The sequence below is a fragment of the Scardinius erythrophthalmus genome (genome assembly GCF_964197995.2).
Source record: "Scardinius erythrophthalmus genome assembly, chromosome: 5".
NCBI lineage: Eukaryota > Metazoa > Chordata > Actinopteri > Cypriniformes > Leuciscidae > Scardinius > Scardinius erythrophthalmus.
The window spans coordinates 50,969,817-50,995,003 of record NC_138225.1 but is presented as its reverse complement, the minus strand read 5'-3'; the positions used below and the strand labels follow the sequence as shown (position 1 = coordinate 50,995,003).

Below are 25,187 nucleotides of genomic sequence, written 5' to 3'. Positions count from 1 at the left end.
GTCTTTCATCCACATGAGTCAAAAATACATTTTCTGGCTTTTCTCAGTCTAGAAGGCACCAAATTCTAAAATAATTTCTCATTTCTACTACGTAAATGACCCAATTTAAATACACATTCATCTTTCCAGCGGTGAAATATCCCTTTAATAACTTATTTTTCCTTACCTCTACCCATCTCTCTCTCTCTCTCTCTCTCTCTCTCTCTCTCTCTCTCTCTCTCTCTCTCTCTCTCTCTCTCTCTCTCTCTCTCTCTCTCTCTCTCTCTCTCTCTCTCAGAGTAAATGACAGTATTCTGTTTGTGAATGACGTTGATGTTCGGGAGGTGACCCACAGTCAGGCAGTGGAGGCCCTCAAAGAGGCAGGCGCTATCGTCAGACTCTATGTATTACGCAGGAAACCCATCGCTGAGAAAGTCACCGAACTCAAGCTCATCAAAGGGCCAAAAGGTATGGACAATAAAACGTATTTGAGTACTAAAGATGCACTACGCGATTGTGTTACTGTATCTTTGGTTTGACACTGTTCTAGGGTTGATGCAGCATCACACAAAAGCAAAAGTTTTCTTTACCAGATACTGTATTTATGGGTCTATTTATCATGTACATTTATTAATTTAGCAGACGCTTTTATCCAAAGCAACTTGAAAATGAAGAATACAACAGAGCGATTCATCTTGAGAAGGCAATAACACAAGAAGCGCTAGCAATTCAAAGAATATTTAGGATTTTAGAGTATTATCACCCATTATTAAGTTGTTCTGCAACTGTCAAAAAAGTGTCCAAGTGCATCTTTTTAACAAATGAATTGAAAGTTTTCTTGCACCTTGCATTTCTCTCTCAGGGCTAGGCTTTAGTATAGCGGGTGGTGTCGGTAACCAGCACATCCCCGGTGACAACAGCATTTATGTCACCAAGATCATCGAGGGAGGGGCGGCTCATAAGGACGGACGACTACAGATTGGTGATAAGATACTGGCGGTAAGACGACACATATGCATCATTGATGAGAACCAATATACCTGTTAAGATAGACTGGAGTAATTGAATTAAGCAGCATCACATAGTCACTGGCTCTTTAATGCTGCCACCTGCAGGTCACAAGTGGAACTACAGCAGTACAGGAGAAAAGCAGTCAATTCATCTATCTGTAGTGTTCACTTTGAAACATTTAAGAGCACTTCTTTTTCACAAGGGACACTTTCTATGCGGCTTTCCTGTAGAGCGTTGGCGCTTGCAATGCCAAGGCCATGGGTTTGATTCCCAGTGAAAGCAAGAACTAATTAGAATGTAAATGTGTACCTTGAAATGCAATGTAAGTCTGCCAAATGCGTAAATGTAAATCTAATGTCAACTGCAGGTGAATAATGTGTGTTTGGAGGACGTGATGCATGAGGATGCGGTGGGTGCGCTGAAGAACACAGCAGAGGTCGTCTACCTCAGAGTGGCAAAGCCAAATAACCTGTACCTTACCAACAACTACAACCCACCAGACCTCACAAGCAGTGAGTACACAGCGCACAGAAATGCTGACTATTTCACAGATTTAACACAGGAAAATAAACTGTTGTGCTTGAGGATTTCTCTTTTATTTTCAAGCAAAACTCTTAAATATCTTTTCAAGATTCAATGGCAAACATTAGTAAATCCAGCTTTAACTCACTCCTTGGTGGCATCATGGTGATTTTTGTGTGTGTGTTCACCCTTCAGCGTACTCTCCGCATATGGACTCGGACCTTGGACATCCAAACTTCCTGGCCTCGGATTACCCACAAGCCCTGACTCCCACCTCACCGAGCCGCTTTTCTCCTGTGCTGCATGGCTTAATGGGAGACGACGACTTACCTAGGTAATGCTGTCTGGAAAACTGCAAGCTAATGAATCAGCAGTTCTTGCACATTACAATAAATTGTAAGGATTTAGAATGGTGTTTTATTCATAAATAAATAAATAAATAAAATAATTGGCAGTAGAGATTAAAAATCAACTCAATTAACCCTCTGGGGTCTAAGGTGTTTTTGGGGTCCTTGAGATGTTCTGACATGCCCTGACATTTTTGCTTTTTTCAGTTGCTTATAAACATATTAATGGCAAAAAAAATTACACACTATTTAGCACAAACAGGGCTACCATGAAATGTGAGCAACAAGAATGTACATGTCTGCATTTTTGAGAGAATAATGTTTATGCGTGGTTATTGAAAAAACTAAAAACTAAAGTTTCTGAAATAAGGCCATAAAACACATTCTAAATATGTGCCAATAAGACTTTTGTCTAAAAGATGTCATCGCCTAGTGTTTTTTCTTCAAAATGAAGTGAAAATCACCCTGCCTTATCATTCACATAACACAATACATTGATTTGAATTTTGCAAAGCACTTTCTGTTTGGAAAGGCCATATGCGGAGTGGGCGTCAACGGTCATGTATATGTAGTGGTTCACACCTGAGGAGACAATGGGGCCCGCATACTTAATTAGCCATTCATTCAGGTGAGTCACTGAGCCACAAGAATGCAAGAGCAACAGTTGGAAGCATCTCAATTCTTTTTTATTTTTCCTCATATTGTGCTTGCAATTTGGCCTATAATATCCAAGGAAAACATGTCTAGTAATTGTGCAGTTAATTCTCATACTGTATTTTCAGTTTTGGAATATTTATGTGCTCCCCAAATTTGTCAATAATAAAACACAATAAAAGTTATTTAAAGAAAAGGCTTATATTTACCTTTTAATAGTTTGTTTACATCTACCTTGTAAATATATTTTTTTATTAAAAAGGTTACAATTACAACAACAATTCAAGTGTAATCTTTCTTTGTAAAAACTAAAGTATACATTTTATCATACATATTTCAAAGTTAAGGATTTGATTGATTATTTGATAACTTTATTTTTGACAAAACATATTATATTTAACATAAGCAAATATTGGCAAACAAAAGCTTATTTGAGGTGGCAGATATTTTACATTAAAAATGTATAATCTATCCAAAACTAATCAACGAAATGTTGTCTTTCATATGTCTGTAACATAGGTCTTTCATTTTTATTATAAGAAATATAAATGTTAATTTGCAGTTTAAATCCAGGAAATTTGTTAATGAAAAAATTATTAAAAGTAAGATACAATTGATACAAAACGAAATTCGTTTTAAAGAAAGGATTTGTACTTTCTGTTTTGAGGTCTCTGTGAAAGTTTGAAAGTCTTTTAGTGATTTTTTTAGAGCGCTCGCGTCCATAATGGAGAACTGTCACGTAATATTGTTTTTTCCTCATAAATGCGAACACGAAAAATAAAAGACAAAAGACTTTTAAGTAAAACTTACTTCGCTCTTCAATATGCTGCCGTTCGTCGTCTGAGTTACAATCTTCCTCTGAGGAAAAGGTGCATTCTTCCTCGCCGTCCAGAATCATCTGAAGGGAGTCTTTATTACCGGAGAAGCGTGTCATACTCAAAACGCGATGAACTATCAGTAAGTCTGATGAAGAAACTTTTTATGGCATTGATCAGGGGGCGGGTGCGCTGCATACTAGATCATCTAACGATTTACATGTGAATCGCGCCGGGGGCGGGGCGGCCGCAGCTGATTATAGAGATAATGAGGCAGAAGGAAAAACGGTACCTCTCCTTGCTTTCAAACGGATTACATGAGTTGAAAACATTTGTTTTTTATATAAATTACTTCATTTAAAAGAGGAGATTTCAAGCTTCATAAAGACATATCTCACGTGCCTGTGTGAGAAGTATTCGCTGAGTTATGATTCATTTTCGGACGCGTTTCAGAATGGACGACACGGACAGAGAGAAGGCAGAACTCGCTTCGTGTTTATTTTTCTTTATTTGGCGAAAAGCACAACACTTTGTTTTTATTGTGAGTGTACACAAAAACAATACACACTTAACAGGATAGATTGATGTATAACACAAGCATATAAGATAAAAATTAATATTTTTATTTTATTATTTTTTTGCACTCATACGGAAAAAAACGAGCCTATCGCGCCGGCGCGATAGCCGACCTCAGGGGGTTAACAGCTATGATGCAAACAGCAGCAGAAATTGTATTGCCAAACTGTCTTTACAGATTTAGTGTTTTGAATTTATTAACAAAACTCAGTAAACCCTTCCTGTTTGGTTTCTCCAAGTTAAGAGCAAATAAATACCCAAACGTTTACAAATGTAAAGGTTAAGCTGGATGCTACATTGTTAAACTGGTGACCATTGAGTGACATTCATGGATGGCTTTGATCCTAAAGGGTTCATTGTATTGTTCATTGTATAATTAACATATTAACAGGCCTGATAGCGCTCCGGCGCCACGCCGGATTTCCGGTGTACAGACGTGTCTGTGGGAAAAAAATAAAGAAATCAGGTTTGCGTTCGCATGATCTGACAATTCCCAAGATCTGAGAGGCGCTTTCACTAAACCACACCAGTAAGCCTACTTCAGCCAATCGGTAATAGGGTAGGGGCTGGTCTTGGGTTTTGGCCAATCAGATTGATTCAGCAGCAGTCACTCCACGTGCGAATTTGTTTTGTGTTTCCCATTCACACTACGAATGTGTTTCCCACACTGGCAGCGCGAAACCTAGCCAAAGTCATGGAGTGCAACTTTATGAAGCCAGGGGAAGACACCAAACTTTTTTAATATAAATTTAAAATAAAGGCATAAAGAATAAATTAGACTATCTTACAGAAATTAGCGGAGGATAAACTCGCCCTTACGCATCTGTCTGTCTTATTACACACGGCATTTCGCCAGAATTTAAAAGAAATCTGTCCGACAAGCTTAAGAATAACATGTTTTCACTTAACATTGATGAGGCCAAGGAGGACAAAAATATGGATAAGATTTAGGGGTGTAACATTACATGTATTCATACTGAACCGAAACGGTAAGGGCGTCACGGTTCGGTGCATGAAAATACACGGAGAAGTAATACATGGTATAAAAATAAATAAAACTCGCGTGCAATTTAAATGTAATGCGGAACTACTGTTAGATACGCAGGTTCTTTAGGGACACCTAATCTGTAGCCCCGCCTTAGCTCTGAAGCATAGACAGTATATAAACGCTCTGAAGCAGGCTGCGATCGTCTATGGCTGCAATGTAAAGATTGCAATGCTGGAATATGTTGTGTCTGTGTGTGTGTGTGTGTGTGTGTGTGTGTGTGTGTGTGTGTGTGTGTGTGTGTGTGTGTGTGTGTGTGCGCGTGCGTGTGTGTGTGAGTGAGAGGCGCGGGCGCGATCGAACAGTGGAAACATAAAAACTTACTCCGTCATTTTGTTCATACAGGACATCATTCAAACTGCAAAGTGTTTACTTATATTTGTGTACACTCGCAATATAAAACAACATTGTGCTTTTGTCAAACTGTAAACTCTTGTCAAACTGTAACCTACAACTGTCACCCAACCAAAATCACACACACACACTGTTTAAAAGCAAAAATTATCTCATCTTTTGGACATTCATCATATTGCATTGGTTTTCATTTCTTGTCCTCAGAGGACTAAACTGTTTATTATTAAATTACACATTCTACATTGATTAAATAGAAAATCAAATGTGTTTTTAATGGTAGTATTATTTTATACAGAAATAAATTATTTATAATTAAGATGAGAATAAAGTTAGTGTTAATTAAAATTAAGGAAAACAAATTTATTGATCTGAAATATAGCAAATTAATTTTAAATACATTCAGGTACAATTACCAAGCATATCTCAAGGTCTTTTTGTCTTTTTATTAATTTAATTAATAAACGAATTATATAAAACTGCTGTCAATGCACTACAAATAAACTGGTTCTATGCCTTTACTTTATTAATAAAACTTATTTAAAAAATACAAGGCTTATGACATTTATTTTCCTTTGGTGGAACAGCCTGAGACATGCACAATAAAAAAAATTGCCTTCTGCATCTTTGTTTTGCTTTTCCCTCCATTGTACCGAACTCGTACCGAACCGTGATGTCTGAACTGAGATATGAACCGAACCGTGACTTCTGTGTACCGTTCCACCCCTAATAAGATTCTAAATGTACTGGTCCGATTTTATGACGAGGATGCAGGCAGTGTGAAAACACAGCACCTTGCCAAGGGACTATTTATCAAAATGTTCTTCCAGGGGAGCACACCCCTGGATCCCGCTTGACAATTATGTTGATCAGGGCATATATCTTGGCTTAGGGGCCCGCTTACCTCCCATGGAAAAAAGTTCAGGCTCAGGATTTTTTTCTACTATCACCCCTGTATTAATTCTAAAGCACAAGGCCCTTTATGATCAAAACTAAATCCTTCAAATGAGATCCACAAAAAAAAAAAAAAAAAAAAAAAAAAAATATATATATATATATATATATATATATATATTTGCACCTAGGCCTGACTTTTACATAGAAAATGGACAACAAAAGCCTAAATAAATGATTTTATGGATTTCTGTAACGTTCTTAAATAATGTGCTCATCTGCAGCCACATATAGAGCACCTGTCACTCACAAAATTTATAATGAACCAATATTTTAATCAATTTGATAACGCTTTAAATTAACAATAAGAGTGTAGTATCAGCTCTGTCTGACGCATTATACCTTCATTAAATCCATTCTGCAGAATTCCACAGCTTCTCTTCATAATCAGAGCTGAAAAAGTATCATATCTAATTTCATTCCCTGCTACTCTCGCCTCAGGCTTGCTCAATGCCGGACTAAAGGACTAAAGAATCATGGAATAACTATCTTGCAGCTCCCAGATAAAGATAATTATAGCTGGGCGATATGGCCAAAATCTTATACCACAAAAGGAGTCATTTTTTAAAATGATACAGCACATTTCATTATGTAGTAATCTGATCTGAAATTTTGTCTGTACACCAAAACATGTACATATAGGTTTTTATATTTCTCAACAACAAAAAAACACACAAAATGTCTGCAAATTAAATTCAACAACTTTTAAACTCACGCCAGCCTTTTCACCAACTGGTTTCACTCATATTCAGTTGCGTTTTCTCCATTGCTCTCAGTAGTGAATATTTTCAGCCAGTCTTACCCAGATGTCAAAGTGGCACTGATGTATCTGCATCGTTTCTCTGAAAATAATCAATTAAATAGAGCTAAATACATTGACAATCATACATTGTCATAACCCAGCCCTAAAACGGCTCAGTGTAACATATAAGACATTAAAGTGCTCCTATTAGGCTATTTTAAAGGTTCCTTATTTCATTTTGGAGGTGAAATGTACAATGCAAATGTGTTACAAACCTATGTAGGAATTACTGCCAGTTCAGAATCATTTATTTATTTTAGGAGACACTAACTCCATTTATCTGAACTTTGATCTTTGAAACTTTGCAGACCTTTTACATTCACAAACAGTGATATTACACACTGCATTAAAGATAATATCCGAAAAAGCATAATGGGGCACTTTAAGAAATTGCAGACATAACAGTGTGACTTTCAGTAAAGCTGCTTTAAATCAGTGTGCATTGTGAAAGCACTGGGCTTGACTAAGCCAAATGTGTATCTAAATCAACAATAGTTAAAAAATAATTATTTATATAAATAAATTAGGGCTGTGAAAAGATTAATCGCTATTAATAGCATCCAAAATAAAAGTTTGTGTTTACATAATAAATGTGTGTGTACTGTGTATAATTATTTTGTATATATAAATACACACACATGCATGTATTTATTTTAGAAATATTTGCATGTATTTACTGTATATATTTACATATAATTTATATTATATGTAAATATAAATATTTGTATATATAAATAACACATTTTTCTTAAATATATACATGCAAGTGTGTGTATTTATATACAAAATAATTATACACAGTACACACACATTTATTATGTAAACACAAACTTTTATTTTGGATGCGATTAATCGCGATTAATCTTTTCACAGCCCTAAAATAAATGTTAGCTTGTTCGCATAAATACATCAATAAATTGATTTACTTTCCATATCTGGCTGAGAGCACAGGATAAATCAAATGTGAAGTAATGTGTTTTACTGGCAAAGATTATCACCATTATCCTGGAATTCCTTTGTAATATATCTTTTCCTTCTGTTGTGTGTCTTAGGGACCCGAGGCGTGTTGTGATCCATAGAGGATCGACGGGTTTGGGGTTTAATATTGTTGGAGGAGAGGATGGTGAGGGAATATTCATCTCTTTCATCCTGGCGGGAGGCCCTGCGGACCTGAGCGGAGAACTGCGCAAGGGAGATCAAATCTTGAGTGTGAGAACACACACACACATACTCATGGATCAACAACATAATCTTTATATGACAGGATTTTCACACCATGCTTTTGCATTTTGGGGATTCGAACAGCAGCTGCAGTCAAATTACATGTCCTGAATCTAGAATTACAGTACAGAAAATACCATGATGTGCCTGACAACGGCAGCTAATGCTGGACATGATGGCGGATCAATGTTCAATGATTAACTATACGTACATTCTGTATCTTTTAATGGAGAGTGCATTCATCTTTGCCCACGTTTCATAAATATACACCTGACAATCAAAGATGAAGTGCATAATGTAACAAATGCTCTTTGCAAAAAAATAGGGAAAAAATCCTATACATCAATATTGTACAAATTTATTATTATAATGCTGAGTATGCTTATCATCATAATATTAATATGCCATCTAAAAGACAGAAATGTTAAAATATATTCGAATTGGAAACACTTTAAATTAATAATGTTTCATTAATAATGTTTCACAATATTACCATTTTTACAGTTTGTTTGTTTTTTTATCAAAAAGAGTTTTCTTTCAGAAACATTTAAAATCTTACCGACCCAAACTTTCCAACAGCAGTTTGCATTTATGGAAGTCATTTTAGACTCCCATATTGTACATTTTTATTATATTGCTAAATATGCTGATTGTCATAATATTTTATTTATTTATAAATAAAATTTATAACTATTATAAAGCTGTTTGGATTAGTTCATGCATAAAGAGATCTGAAAATGCAAATATATAGAGATTAAATTTGGTAAGAGCCTAATATTCACAGCAAGTTATTGTTAATATTTAATTTGCTTTCTTAATGCAGCAGTATTTATTGATAACAGTGCGCTTCTGCTGTGTCTTGTTGAAGAGTGGTTTAGCAGTAAAGTGTTAATAAGGCTGTGAGATGTGTCATATAATGATGTGATGTGTTTCTCAGGTGAATGGAGTGGATCTCCGGGTCGCTACACATGAACAAGCGGCGGCTGCCTTGAAGAATGCAGGACAGACTGTAACCATCATCGCTCAGTACAGGCCAGAAGGTCAGGACACACACACATTGGGTTTCCATGTTTTATGGGGACTTTCCTTTGACACAATGATTTTATTCTGTACAAACTGTACATTAAATTCCCTTACACTAAACCGACCCATCACAGAAAACCTTCTGCATTTTCAAAAAACATTAAATATGATTTATAAGCTGTTCTCCTCGTGGGAACCAAAAATGTTTTTGTCCCTATAACTTAGGGTTTACCTGAACCACACACACACACATACACACACACACACACACACACACACACAGGGTGCAAAATTAGCACTTACTAAATAAAGGTTAAAAAAGAAAATAAATAAAATGTTAATGGACAGTTTACAATTAATCTGATAGGAACTAGTAAACGTGTGTTTGTGCTATATTTCTTTAAAATAATCGGCTCTTGTTTAGATATTTTGCTATATAATGCAAACACTATATGTTTATACATTTTTATTTGTGGCTGAACACTGAAGTCTCAAATAGTTTTTGGGGCCTCTGTATACACTACTGTCAGCGGCAGCGCTAGGCTTTCTGGGGCTCGAGCCTCGTCAGACATTTGCATAGCACCGCCAATAATGAGTGTTTTAATGTGTGTATATCTGTGTAAACAATGGTCTTGATGAGGGGAGGAGTCAAATCAGCCACGCTCAGGTACGACGCGCATTAGCGAATAGTGATCATATTAAGCTCCTCATCAACAGTATCATAATGAAACGCTATTAAATATGAAGCAAAAGACCACACACACACACACTTCAGACACATCTCAGAATAGCTCAGAAAACAACAACAACAGACGCATTGTGCTCTTGTAATCTGATATTGGTGAGTAGTTACTTTAGTGGCTTAAGCCCTTTATTATTGTCGAAACCACTGATCTTTTTTTGAATATGCACTCATGTTATAAACATCAAATAATATAGTTTTTAAGATAAATTCTTGCACTTTGTTTGCCTTGGCCTAGTGGAGATGAAAACAGAAAAGGTTGTTTTCGATGATGTAAACAGAGGTCTCTGACCGTTGCGCCTTGTCAAGTCAAAAGTTCAACTTTTAAAAACAGGTCTCGCCACCCTGCTCTCTTTTCCATTTTGTTTGCTTTTTAAAGCACAGATAAATGTATTCTTTTAGCTTACCTCAGTTTTAAGCCCTCATTACCTGTTCCGGCCAGTAGATGGCACTGTCAGGCTGCAGGATTCAATAAACCGTCATTGATTCAAAGAGCTGATAAGGAAATAATAAAGATGTTCAGCAAAATTGATAACGTGCGTAATAACTGTGCACACTTTACAGTGTGACCTTGTAAATTTGTAGTTTTAAGATAAAATGGAAAATTGTGTTTGTTTGTGCAGAGTACAGTCGATTTGAAGCTAAAATTCATGACCTCAGAGAGCAGTTGATGAACAGCAGTATGGGCTCTGGAACAACTACATTACGAAGTAACCCAAAACGAGGGTTTTATATCAGGTAAACATACCACACACACACACACACACACACACACACACACACCACAACTCTACATTATGCACACACTAATGAAGGAGTTACATGTACAAATCTGGCTTTCAATATTTCCATATCCATTACCTTCCTCTTCTCTGCATCATTTCCTGTCCTCTTTCCACTATACTCCTCGACAGTGTGTATAATATGTGCAGTATACTCTTTTTTTTTTATGCATGCCCTTGTGAAAAAGAAGTTCACTTTAGCATACTTGTATTAATTACAGAAATAATATATTTTAATCAAATATACTTGAGTGAAAACTGAAAGTAAAGTTTTCAACATGTTTAAAATTAAAGTAAAATGTATTATACATTTTGTTTTACATTATTTATTCATATAAAATGATTTATATTTAATGCAGTTATCTGAACTTTAGAGTGCTTTTTTGACCCACTTCAGGAGGACTTAAGTACATCTCTACATGTAATTTTATAATTACTTCTATTGTCTTTGAAATATGATTAAAGTGCACTGACAATCATTTATGGTTAACTAAAATATACTTCAATGTCATTTTTACTGAAACTTATATCAAGCATTTAAATATATTTGCAATTAAACATTTATAATGATGAAGTTGCAATTTAGTGCATTTAAAATATATTAACTTTAAATGTAATATTGAATAACACTTCAAAAATCAGTTAAAATTATAATCCAGTACTTTGCATGTGCTTTAGTGTGTTAGTCAACACATCAAAATAAGTGTGCTTCTTTAAAGCATAATGATTTAAAATGAAAAAAGTGAAACTTTTAATTTTTTTGAAACTGAGCACACTGTGTAAATGTATCCCATAATCCACTGCACTCAACTTCACCTTCCCTCTCCAGAGAGAAAAATGAACTGGATACTATATATACTGCTATTTTAATCTCTTTCTCATTATTTAAGTGTTCATTTTTAAGTTGCAATGAGAAGTGTAGCATTCTGCAGTTTCAGATGTGTGTTGCTGCATACTGAGTGCTGTTTAACATACTATTTAAAAAATAGGCAACACTGCTCAGTATGCAGAAAGCAATCAGAGGGCTAGTATTTCATTCTGAACATAACCAATGAATAACAATGAAAAAGGGCAAAATATAAGGTCTGTGTTGCTTAAAGGGATGGTTCGGAGTAATTTCAACCTAGAGTCCTTTGCACCATGACCTCGACACCCTTATTTAGAGATATCAGATGGATGGCTTAATGTAGGCGCTAAATGGATCCTAGGATGTATTTCATAAATTACCGCACTAATAATGGCCAGAATGGTACCAAACTTCTACAGTCGTACAAATAGGTTCTGTACTCATAAAATGAGGCATTGGAAAGTTTGTAAGTACATCAGGAGTTTATTTAAATAACACTTGCCTGACGGCTCATGCTACCGCTAACCCGGACGTCGAGGTCACTTCCGTGATTTGGGAAAAGCATGTAAAAGTCCTGGCAGAAAGTGATGCATAAGGATTTTACTCTGAACCATCCCTTTAATTTCAACCCAATTCCATGATTTTACTTTGATGTTCCTCCTTTTCAGTCCATCTGTCTGTAACTGTCCTCCTTTATCCTCTCTTTTCCCCTTGACTTATGTCTCTCTCTCTCTCTCTCCCTCTCTCTCTCTTTTGGCAGGGCTCTGTTTGACTATGATAAGACCGCAGACTGTGGTTTCCTGAGTCAGGCCGTGGGCTTTAGGTTTGGAGATGTGCTGCATGTTTTGGACTGTGGAGATGAGGAGTGGTGGCAGGCCTGCAGAGTCAGTCCTCAGGGGGATGAGGAGGAGGTCGGCTTCATCCCCAGCAAGAGGAGGTGTGCGTGTGTGTGTGTGCGTGTGTGCGTGTGTGTGTGTGTGCGTGTGTGTGTGTGTGTGTGTGTGTGTGTGTGTGTGTGTGTGTGTGTGTGTGTGTGTGTGTGTGTGTGTGTGTGTGTGTGTGTGCGTGTGCGTGTGCGTGTGTGTGTGTGTGTGTGTGTTATCTCCTCTGTTGTCCTTGAACAAAATAATTTTCACACACGGTTACAAGGACGTGCTCTAGAAGCATTTATCCGCACACAGCCCGAACCCAAAATAGTCATTTTAAAAGACATTTCTGTGATAAATACTTACCTGAAGCTCTATCAACAACATGTGAAATGTTAAAATCAATAATTTTCACTCCTCCCTTAGATTATACAAGTGAAAATTACACTGTTTGGTGTTGAATGAAGTCTCATAATTTATTCCTGTGATCAAAGCTGAATTTTCAGCATCATTACTCCAGTCTTCAGAGTCACATGATCCTTCAGAAATCAGTCTAATATGCGGATTTGATGCTCAAGAAACATTTCTGATTATTATCTATGTTGAAAACAGTTGAGCTGCTTCATATTTTTGTGGAAACCGTGATACATTTTAACAGGATTCTTTGATGAATAGAAAGTTGAAAAGAACAGCATTTAAATGAAATAGAAATCTATAACATTCTATGTAAAGAACACTTTTCGTCATTCTTATGCGAATCAAGCAGAAGCAACCAAGTTTACCAGCTTTACATTGCCGTGACAGAAATAAGAGATTTTATCATACCAGTCTCACATTAATGTTTTATGGCTTTAATCTTGCTTTGGACAAATTCACTAAACTGTTGTGCCATTTTTGCATACGCTATTTCAGCTGTGTAACTGTTGTTTTAACATTGTGTTCATCGAGATTGTCACTCACTTTGCAAAAACAAACAGAAACACACCTTGAGAGTCAAGAATGCAGTTAGAATGTCCTCAAAATGAAGGATATTGTGGCAAAAAAAAGTAGTTTTTGATATTCAATATTTAAGCAATATCATACAAGAAAGAGTGCTGTTTTTCTCAAATATCAGCTGTCCGGTCTCGATAAAGTATGCCAGATCGTGGTAGTCTTCTCAAAAACCTAGCTCTCAGAAGATAGTGAATTGCTATCACTATCTTGCTCTCAGAAAAGAGTGTTTGCATATTTGCATAATTGCATTTGCATGTGGGAACAAACAACAGCATCAGATGTGCACAATTCCTTCTTAGAGAATTCCCCCTCAGTGTTCCTTTTCCTGTCTTTATTTATCTTGTGTCATTCATTCAACCACTCTCTCTTCCAGGGTTGAGAGAAAAGAGTGGTCGCGCTTGAAGTCACAAGAAAGGGTAAGCTCCATGCAAAAACACAAACAGCTGTTTGCAGTTCATCCCATGCAGTCATTTTTCTTTAAATTACTCCAGAAACATTGGTCTCTTCTCCTGCGAGATGTGTTTTCCTGCTCTGTAATGGGTTCTGATGGGTTTAGGCTAGCAGTGGTGTGTGTTTGCAGCTCATGGGAGGCATTGAAACTCCTGGGCATTGTGAGCTTGTGCTGCCTGCACACACAGATCACTGCACACATGCAGACTGTTCTGGGGGTTTCCTAGGGAAGTTCATATTTTAAGCTTATCTTTTTCCTCTCTTTCACTCTCCGGAAGACAGGTAGCTTTTTAGAGCCAATGCAAACACAGCAAATGGTGTGCATTAAGCATGACATTGATGTTTTGCCTGTGTATTTTAGCATTAGCATTTTTTTTCCACACTTGCAATTATGGCATTGTGGTGGCATTCATATATAGAGCTCCTAAAATGACATTTGCAGACAAAAAAAATTACATGCACATTCACATGCTCATGTTACTGGTCCTGGTTTATGTCAATCTAGGCATCCCAGATGCATTTTATCCCCCACTTTGTCACAGGGTTACCTTTGAAAAATAATTGTGATTAATTGCATTCATTGTGCACAAATACTTCAAATCTTAAAATCATATTTTTAAAACACTGTACTTCCAAATACTATATTAATGAAATAAAAGACCACTTAAATGTACTTAAAGAGAGTAAACTTTCATGACTATGATTGTTAACTTTTTTTTTTAAGTGCACTTTGTAATAATGTCAAATTAAAGGTTTTATTTTAAAGTACATTTTAAAACACTGTTTTAATAGTCTTCTGTCATGCTTTAAAGAAGTACACTTATTTTGATGTGTTGACTGACATACTAAAGCACATGTAAAGAACTTGATTATAGTTTTTATTGTAGTGTTATTTGATATTACATTTAAAGTTTAAATTACACATTTATCATCACAAATGTGTAATTACAAATAGATTTAAAAGTTTAAATAGAAAAAAAGACATTTTAGTTTACCATAAATGCTTGGCATTCGATGGTACATTTTAAGTGTATTTCATGAGACAATAATAGAAATTATGAAACGACATATAAAGATGGAATTAAGTCCTACTTAAGTTAAAAAAATCACTCTAATGTTCAGCTAATTGCAGTTAATGCAAATTTAAACTATAATACATTTTCATCTAATGCAATCAAGTGTCTGAAAACATTACATTCAATTCACACTTAAGTATATATATTTTTTAAATATATTGTTACCATAAAAAGTATGCTAAAGTATACCTCTGCTCATCTCATTAATCCGATATTTCCGACAGGACTTGAAGCAGCATCACACACACTTGTACACTGTTATTACCTCTTCAAGCCAGGACAAATGATGCAATAACTGGATGTTTACAACTGATGCAGGAAACAGTCTATTACAGTTTGATAAGCATTGTGCCTTATATTTTCCCTTTGACAGGACCGAAGTCGAGACAGTACAGGCTCACAGGGTGAGTTACAACCTTCTTTTCCCTCATAGACAGCACAGTATAGCCCAGAATACACATATATATGTTTTGTTGCTGAATGCATTGCAAACAGAAACTGATGTATGTGTATTTGTTTTCTCTCAGGAAGGGAAGAGGCAGTACGGAGTTACGAGACAGTTGCACAAGTGGAAGGTTGGATAACTCAACTGAGACATTTATACGTTGGCTCTGATACAAACCCCAGTGAGATACCTTGCTTTCTACGGTGTACGCAGGAAGCATTACATCTAATTTAATGAGACTCAATTCAAACACGGCATATATAGACAGCAGCAACCACACGAATAGCGCTCCTCATGTAAAGTGCATTAACGCTGAGAGTTCATTTGAATAGAGTACTACTGATGTGAAATCAGACTTTTCTAGATGCAACTATTGTTATAGATACTTTTCAGCAGCGGTGTCAAGTATTTGAGTAGATGTGATTAGTTACTGTACTTAAGTGTCTTTTTGGCTACTCTGTACTTGGATTATCAGCATCTTTTAGTGTCTACTTAACCACATTTTTTGATTATGTACTCCAGTACATTTGTAATGAGTAATGCAATTACTCATTACATTTTGCATGGCACCAAACTTTTTCTGCAGCAATTTCTGCTACAAAAGAAGCGATATCGCCATCTACAGGACATTGAAGGTACTATATCTTGTGCGTTTTGCCCTTATTCATCTAAACTTGTCAACTAGGCTTTTTTTACACGAATGTGAGTGCATTAGCAGGCAGTGGTGAAGCGCAGGTGTTTCATGAGATGAGGACATGTGCTGCGTTCACGCCATGTCGTGATACACCTCAGTCAGGTTAGACGCCATATTCAATATATCGCCAATGAAAACGAGGCTGTGAGGGATAGACATAGTCTTTTCAGTAGCATACACTGTATAAAGGTCCTAGTTCACAACTTTTTAAACTGCCTTATGGAGTTTCAGTTCACTAAAAGTTGTTTTTCAGAAAGACGTTTCATCGGCTGAACAATTGGTTTGTTGTTAAACAACAGTACAATCGACTGAACACACTGTATTCTGTCCCTCAGCCTCGTTTTCATTCCCATCCGAAATTAAATATGGCACTACCCTGACTCAGGTCTATTATTATAATCACAAGATCGACTCTGAGCTGTTCATGTCCTCGGACTCTGAATTATGCATTTCTATGGCAACACTATCAACGCTTTAATGAATTTGCAGTGATCACATGAGACTTTTGAGTTTTGAGTATCTGTAGACATTTAAGAGGCTGTTGTGTCGACTTTGATTTATTGCAATATTAAGGTGTTCAGTTTTATTTTGATTCACTGGCATGTCTTGTTGAGGACTAGTGCATCTTTGAGCCTACATTCAGTATGAGTACAAAATCATTCAAATCAGATACTCTGACCCCCGGTTTCACAGACGAGGTTTGAGTCTAGTCTCAGACTAAACTGCATGTTTGAGCTGTTTTAACTGAAAGCAACTCGCACTGATATATCTTAAAATATGTCAGTGCTATTGTTTTGTCTCAAGATGCACACCATGTGTTTGTTCTAAGGCACGTTCATAAAAGCTTCTTAAATGTCCTAACTGAACTTAGGCCTAATCCTGGCTTAATCTAAACCCTGTCTGTGAAACCAGGCCTAAGACTTGTACTCAAGTCGTATTGGAATTGGTGACTTGTAACTTGTAATGAAGTCATTTTCGCAGTAAGGTATCTCCACTTTTACTTAAGTATGGTTTTCTGGTACACTTCTGCTTTTCAATACTGAATAATAATATATATATATCTTTTTTTTAACTTGTCAGCCTTATCCACAAAGCAAGCGTGCAAGTATACTTAGTTTTTTCCTGCGTAGGTTATCGTATGCGAACAGTGAGCTTGACACACAGTTCTTTATCATCATCACAGTGTGCCACATTCAGTATAAACCTTATTGATGATGCACATTATCAGCGCCGTCGCTAGAGGGAAGATTGAGTGACGATTCTAGGAGCCCCTGTGATTTCATCCGAGGGAGACCCTCCTGAAAACCATACTTATTCCTGGCTTGAAACTGATGGGAAATTGATGGGCCTGTGCTGCAGTTCTGTGGATGTTTTGCTTTAGAAGTTGAGTAAAATTAAAGAGATAGTTCACCCAAAAATGAAAATTATGTCGTTCCAAACCTGTGAAACTTTCGTTCATCTTCGGAAAACAAATGAAGATATTTTTTGATGAAATCTGAGAGATTTTTGTCCCTCCATTGACAGCTACACAACTACAGTGTTTCCCACACATAGACTAATTCATTCCACTAACGTTAGTCAGAAGTTTGCGGTAAAATGCAGTTGGGTTGTCGAGGTCAAAACACTATATAAGCTGTTATGTCATTTTTAGGGTGTGGATGTGGGGTTGGGTGTGTGGATTTTGTGAAGCATTTTTGATCAATATTTAATATAATAAAGTTCTGTGTATCAAATTATTAATGAAGGAATTATTTTGAACCACAACCAAGCCCCCCTCCCCCTCCTCCACACCCACACACACGCACACACACCACAAATTGCTTTCTAATCTGTGGGAAACACTGCAACTACCACTTTGATGCTTCAATAAGTTCATAAAGAGATCGCAAAACTAATCCATATGAATTGATTGGTTTAGTCCAAAATTTTCTGAAGAGACTCAATCACTTTATATGATGAACAGATTGAATTTAGGCTTTTATTCACATATGTGACCCTGGATCACAAAACCAGTCACAAGTCGCACGGGTATATTTGTGGCAATAGCCAACAATACATTGTAAAATGATCGATTTTTCATTAGGATATTAAGTAAAGATCATGTTCCATGAAGATATTTTGTAAAATTCCTACCGTAAATATATAAAACATTTATTTTTGTGAGTGAATGCAGCACAATCGCCAACATAAATGGACAACTTTAAAGGAGATTTTCTCAATGTTTAGATTTTTTTGCACCCTCAGATTCCAGATGTTCAATAGTTGTATCTCGGCCAAATATTGTCCTAACAAATTGGCCCATGTGACTGGTTTTGTGATCCAGGGTCACATAACATTCATCAACTCACACACCAGTGGTAAACTCGAGCATGTTCGCTTGATGTGCGAGAACCAATGAGGTTCATTCTCGTGCGTCAACCAGGTTCGCTGATCAATGTTTAAATGTGAATAAAAGCCTAAATTCAATCTCTTCATCATCTAAAGCGATCGAGTCTCTTCAGAAAATTTTGGACTAAACCGCTCAATTCATATGGATTAGTTTTGCGATCTCTTTATGAACTTTATGAAGCGTCAAAGTGGTAGTTGCGTAGCTGTCAATGAAGTGACAGAAAGCTCTCAGATTTCATCAAAAAGTTCTTCATTTGTGTTCTGAAGATGAACAAAAGTCTTTCAGGTTTGGAACGACATGAGGGTGAGTAATTAATCATTTTCATTTTTGGGTGAACTGTCCCTTTAAGCATTTTCTAAGCTTCATTTTGCTGCCTACAGTTTTTGTATGGGGAGCGCACCTATAGCTCACTAGGGTTGGGAACTGAGCCACTGAGTTTCTAGCTTATGTCATATTGTTCTTTCTCCTCACATCCATTTTTGCTTTGTCTACCAGTGTATGTATTCGTACAGTCTCTGTCTCATCTCTCATCCAATTTAGTGCACTACGCGAGGCCGATCATTATTCTGGGGCCGGTGAAGGACCGAGTGAATGATGACCTGCTGTCTGAGTTCCCAGACAAGTTTGGCTCTTGTGTCCCTCGTAAGTATTCCTCAACTCTGTCGTCACGCTCAGATGCATACTGCTCTCAAAAGTGCCAAGAGCTTTCTCAACAATGGTCTGATTTGGCGTCATGCTATTTCTGTCTTCAGAAATCATTCTAATATGCTGATTTGGTGCTCAACAAACATTCTTTTATTATTTATAAAAAAACAGTTGTGCCGCTTCATATTTTTGTGGAAACCATGAGACAATTTTTTTCAGAATTCTTTGATGAATATAAACTTCAAAAGAACAGCATTTATTTAAAATAGAAATCTTCTGTAACATTATAAATGTATTTACTGTCACTTTAGATAGTAGACAGACAGACAGACAGACAGACAGACAGACAGACAGATAGATAGATAGACATATAGATAGATAGACAGACAGATAGATAGATAGATAGATAGATAGATAGATAGACAGACAGACAGACAGACAGACAGACAGACAGACAGACAGACAGACAGACAGATAGATAGATAGACATATAGATAGATAGACAGACAGATAGATAGATAGATAGATAGATAGATAGATAGACAGATAGATAGACAGACAGACAGACAGACAGACAGACAGACAGACAGACAGACAGACAGACAGACAGACAGACAGACAGACAGACAGACAGACAGATAGATAGATAGATAGATAGATAGATAGATCTTTAAAAACTCTAAAACAAGACATAGATTATATTTTGCTGTCACAGTTCTGATTTCATAAAAAAACTATTTTGAAGCTTGCCCAAAATGTCTTCACTTACTATAAGCCGTAAACAGCCATTTTCAACACAATCGTCGTGCGCTGCCAATAAGTGTGACTGATATCATAGTCATGAGATGATGTCATCGCTCTTTCTCAGATACGACGCGACCCAAGCGGGAATATGAGGTGGATGGACGGGACTACCATTTTGTGTCGTCGCGGGAACAGATGGAGAAAGACATTCAGAACCACCGTTTCATTGAGGCGGGCCAGTACAACAGTCACCTGTACGGGACCAGCGTCCAGAGCGTGCGAGAGGTGGCAGAACAGGTACGTCTGAAATAAAACCATGAACTCGTGCATCGCTTTTGCAAATCTTAATATTCGTGTCTATTTTTGTGAGCAGCAGGGAAAGCACTGTATTCTGGATGTGTCCGCAAACGCAGTTCGTAGACTACAGGCTGCACAGCTTCACCCAATCGCCATCTTCGTACGGCCCAAATCACTGGAGAACGTCCTGTACGTAACCGCAAACAACTACACAAATACTTCAAATTGAGCCTGTAAATGTTTAGCTGTAAATGTTGCCGAAACATGACAACTGATGGGGTCTGTACTGTATTATCCAGAGAGATCAACACACGTTTAACTGAGGAACAAGCCAGGAAAGGTATGGACCGCGCTATTAAACTGGAACAAGATTTCCTGGAGTGCTTCTCTGGTAAGACATTTTCATGCAACTAATTACTAATTAGTAGGCCACACTAAGGGCCAGATTTACTAACAGCTCGCTCCAGTGCAATTTTGAGGTTAAAAACTACGGTCAGGATTTACTAAAGACACGCAGTGAAAAATTAGCGCTGAAAAGGCGTGGACAGGGTTATTTTTGCATATGCATTGATATGCATTTGTAGGAGTTTCCCTTTCAGACGCAACATTTATGAGAGTAGAATATTAAAATTAATCATGTAAGGTGATTTACTAAGGTTTGCACTAGTCAATATACTGGTATTTGCGCCATTATTTACCAACTAGGGGTGGAACGGTACACAGAAGTCACGGTTCGGTTCATACCTCGGTTCAGACATCACGGTTCGGTACGAGTTCGGTACAATGGAGGGAAAAGCAAAACAAAAATGCAGAAGGCTTGTATTTTTTAAATAGGTTTTATCAAGTAAAGGCATAGAACCAGTTTATTTGTAGTGCACTGACAATAGTTTTATATAATTAGTTTATTAATTAAATTAATAAAAAGACAAAAATACCTTGAGATATGTTTGGTAATTGCACCTGAATGAATTGAAAATTAATTTGCTACATTTCAGATTAATATATTTGTTTTCCTTAAAATTTTAATTAACAGTAACTTAAACACTTTGCAGTTTGAATGATGTCCTGTATAAACAAAATGACGGAGTATGGTTTTATGTTTCCACTGTTCGATCGCGCCCGCGCCTCACACACACACAAACACACACACACACACACACACACAGAAATATAAGTAAACACTTTGCGACTTTTCTCTCTCTCTCTCTCTCTCTCTCTCTCTCTCTCTCTCTCTCTCTCACTCACACACACACACACGCACACTACATATTCCAGCATTGCAATCTTTACATCACAGCCTGCTTCAGAGCTAAGGCGGAGCTAATACCGTGTATTCTCCGTGTAAATTTATGCTCCGAACCGTGACACCCGTACTGTTTCGTTTCAATACGAATACATGTACCGTTCCACCCCTAAAAAAGCATGTCTTAAACCAGACGCTAATTTATGCTGCTCTCTGTAGATTGTGTTTATCATTATAGAAGTGACCCGGCTGAGTCTGTGTTCTTTAACTTGTGTCGTCACTTTCCACTTCTATCTGAGCTTTTGGTAGAATTGCGCTCTCACGCTAATGTAATGTTTGCCCCGTTTATTAAATCCGGCCCAGAATCTGCTGGCTTTTCACTGGTTTGGGGAGAAAATTTGCAGAATTCGAAGGGAATGGGAATGATGCAACCTGAAGGCTTGATTGAATTAGCCAAAATATTTAATAAATAGGTAGTCATGTGTGTAGAATTTTGAGAAGGATGGATGTTACTTATTTGTCATTTATGTACATGTGACACAATGAGCCAGATTTACTAACAGCTCGCTCCAGAGCAAACCCTCTGTTGGCAGTAAAAACAAGTGTCAGGATTTACTAAAGTCACGCTGCGAGAAATTGGCAATAAAAAGGCATGGACAGTTATTTTTGCTCCTGACCTTATTTGTAGGAGTTTTCCTGTCATACATTTATGGACAGAGTATTAAATTATTCACAATGATTCACTAAAGTTTGGGGTGTCAGTTTACTGCTATTTGTGCCATTATTTACCACCCCAAAAAAGCTGGCACGTCTTAACCGATTTTCCGTTGAATTTGCGCATTGTCAAAAGATCATCCGCAGAACGTCCCACTGCCATCTGCACTTTTATTAGATTTAAGTTTAGTAAATCTGACCTAATATATTTTTGGCCTCATTAATGTGCAGAATGAATCTATATTTAAATCATTTTTGTGTAAATTGCTACATTTGCAGTTTAGAAATGTGACCATTTACATACATGGTTTTGATGAACAATATACACAAAAATGCTGCACACACGCAACAATTTATAAGTGTAGTTTTACATATGATTTAGATAAAAAAAAAATCATGAAAATTGAAAAACTGTATATCACTGTAAAAGCAAGAGTGGTATTACAAATTATTTATACGTCTTAATGCAGCAAATTATTCTAAAGTTGCAGTTTATGAATGCGTGTTTTTATACACGATTTACACTGGAATTAGTTTTGATTGTGTTTCAAGAATGGGGCCCATTGAAGGGATATCTCTTTGCATCATTTTTATTGAAGTTAATGTGTCATGTCTGTTTTTGGTTTTGGCAGGGAGTCAAATGACATGACTGACCAATTACCAGAGTTGTAAAGTCCAGGGGTCAGAAAGTAAAAGTCCTGCCATATGTTTATTCCACCCATGAACTCAGCCAGCTGATTTCACTAATTAGTTCTCTCTCCTGGCTGAAAAACGGTGCTAATTAGCAAATCCAGGTGATTAGAACAAAATACCGAGGAGGACTTTTACTTTCTGAACCTGGACTTTACATCCCTGCCAATTGACCGTTTGCAAAGACCCGCCTCCTTTAGTTACTGTTGCTATGTCCGACAAGCGACGCCGCTCTCACGCCACACCATGTTCTCACGCAGTGAAAAATACATCGCGGAGCAGAGAGGACACTGACAGCTCGCTGACACACAGGACAGACCAGCTTACTTTTGATATGAAACAGTCTCAACTTTCAAATTTGGTCATTTTTTTTACGAAATTTAAACAATAACTACCGTTTTGTGGCTCTTTAATGTGTCAGACAGATCGCTGTAGAGCTTCAGTTAAAGCTGCTCGTGAACCGATCATCTCTTCCTTCTAGTTCATTTATAGCATCAAATAAACATGAATGAACATCAGAAGGAATGTTGTTTCAACTGTTGAAAGACGTCAGTACTAGAGATGCGCGGATGGGCTATTATTTCATCCACAACCGCATCACAAAACTCATAATCTGTCCGCCATCCATCCGCACCAACGTTTTTGACCAATTTTCAAAACCGCACCCGCCCGCCATCCGCTGATTGGTGTATACATATATTTTTCATTTGATTGGTTCAACCGCCCGCCACCCGCCCGAATTTAATTAAAATATTATTTTTCGTCACGTCATCCGCCCAATCCGCGGTTTATCCGCGGAGTCCGGACCAACCAGCGCAAGTTTCGAAAACGAAAATAGGGAATCGATTTTAACGGCCTTTTCTCGGAGCGCGTCCAGCTCGTCACGATACGCCCGCAGCGAACGCACGTCACACAGCGACTGCAGGCTCTGACAAACACACACATAACAGCAAATTATACTTCTGCATAATGTGTCTCTTTTTACTACAAAACTGTGAATTCTGCCGGTATTCAGACAGTCTCATGCATACAGATACAGATTCGGGCTACGGTCTACGTAGGCGAAATTTTTTGACATTTCTAATCGTAAACACAGCCATGTTGAAGACTGAGGTAATGTTTTTCAGTGATGTTATGGCAGTCCACTCTGCTTATTGTTTTCCGAGAATGTTGCACTCCTGTTTGTCATTGTGCACGAAACTTCAACGCCAATAAATCATCAGGAATATTGCAGACTTGTGCGCGTCTCAAGCCTCTTTACGTTCGTCCTAATGCCTGTTAGTTGTCCGTGGATTTGCCCATATTTGGCTTTTAAAATGGAAACGTCTTTAGACATGGAAAATCGATTTTACAATCGATTCAATGAACACTTATGTCTTAAAAATCGAACAGGATTTTTTCACAAAAGTGACAGCCCTAATCGTTAATCTACTAACTCTCCTGACTGCTTTGTCGGACAAAAATGGTGGATTCGGCAGATGGCGGATTATGATTGGTCAGAACGCTGTCAATCAAACTCCCTGTGAAGGGTCAATTACATAATAAAAGACGCGGAAACATCAATGTGAGCATCATTTTCTGCTGTTCTCTGTTTCGCAGCGATCGTGGAGGGCGACAGCTTCGAGGAGGTTTATCACAAGGTGAAAACTGTGATCGAGGAGCAGTCAGGGCCTTATATCTGGATTCCCACCCGGGAGCGTCTGTGAGAGTCCATCCAGAGCCAACCCACCTCTCCCAGTCACCATTCAGCCTGGACCGAGGACTCGACTCGCAGAGCTCACGAGAAACAGACAGAGAGAGAGAGGGAGAGACGGAGGAGTGGAAGAGAGGGAGAAGTCACAGAGACACCAGGAAAAATGATGGAGTGGAACAGCACAGGAGCTGCCTCTCTTTTCCTCCTTTCCCTAGCTTCCTTTTTCTGCTTTTAACTTCCTTTCTCTGTCTTTCTCTCAGTCCTTCTCTGTTTCTTTCTGGCTTTCTCTCTGAATAACGTCCTCTCACGCAGGACTGGTGAGCTGTTTTTACTCTGTCACGAACTGGGATGCTACAAAGAAATTTTGTATATCGTCAGATTCCCTCTCGCTCTCTCCGAAACAGGAAGACAGGAAGAGGAGAGAGATGAGCGACCGCCTTGGCTTTTACTGGAATGAGACTTTCAAGAGCGATTCCTGATTAAAGGAGCTCGTTTTACAACACTAAAGGTGAATCGAACTGAATTATGAAAGTATATTTATCAGTATCAATAATGCGCTGAAATCTTCAATATCAAA

At 37.5% G+C, this 25,187-nt stretch overlaps 1 protein-coding gene across 1 annotated transcript in view; it reads left to right on the top strand.

Annotated features, from left to right (window-relative positions):
• dlg4a (discs, large homolog 4a) overlaps positions 1 to 24,644 on the top strand; it is a gene marked incomplete at its 5' end in the record, with an annotated part of 201,387 nt that extends 176,743 nt beyond the window's left edge. The window contains 16 exons of the mRNA XM_081365833.1: positions 278 to 447; positions 842 to 978; positions 1,358 to 1,502; positions 1,708 to 1,846; positions 8,109 to 8,265; positions 9,215 to 9,317; positions 10,666 to 10,780; positions 12,432 to 12,608; positions 13,904 to 13,946; positions 15,430 to 15,460; positions 15,584 to 15,631; positions 19,125 to 19,226; positions 20,098 to 20,270; positions 20,347 to 20,459; positions 20,570 to 20,661; positions 24,517 to 24,644. Of these exons, the coding sequence (XP_081221959.1) occupies positions 278 to 447; positions 842 to 978; positions 1,358 to 1,502; positions 1,708 to 1,846; positions 8,109 to 8,265; positions 9,215 to 9,317; positions 10,666 to 10,780; positions 12,432 to 12,608; positions 13,904 to 13,946; positions 15,430 to 15,460; positions 15,584 to 15,631; positions 19,125 to 19,226; positions 20,098 to 20,270; positions 20,347 to 20,459; positions 20,570 to 20,661; positions 24,517 to 24,623 (1,852 nt within the window). The 3' untranslated portion in view covers positions 24,624 to 24,644. The remainder of the gene's footprint in view (positions 1 to 277; positions 448 to 841; positions 979 to 1,357; positions 1,503 to 1,707; positions 1,847 to 8,108; positions 8,266 to 9,214; positions 9,318 to 10,665; positions 10,781 to 12,431; positions 12,609 to 13,903; positions 13,947 to 15,429; positions 15,461 to 15,583; positions 15,632 to 19,124; positions 19,227 to 20,097; positions 20,271 to 20,346; positions 20,460 to 20,569; positions 20,662 to 24,516) is intronic.
• Positions 24,645 to 25,187: the final 543 nt, after the last annotated feature.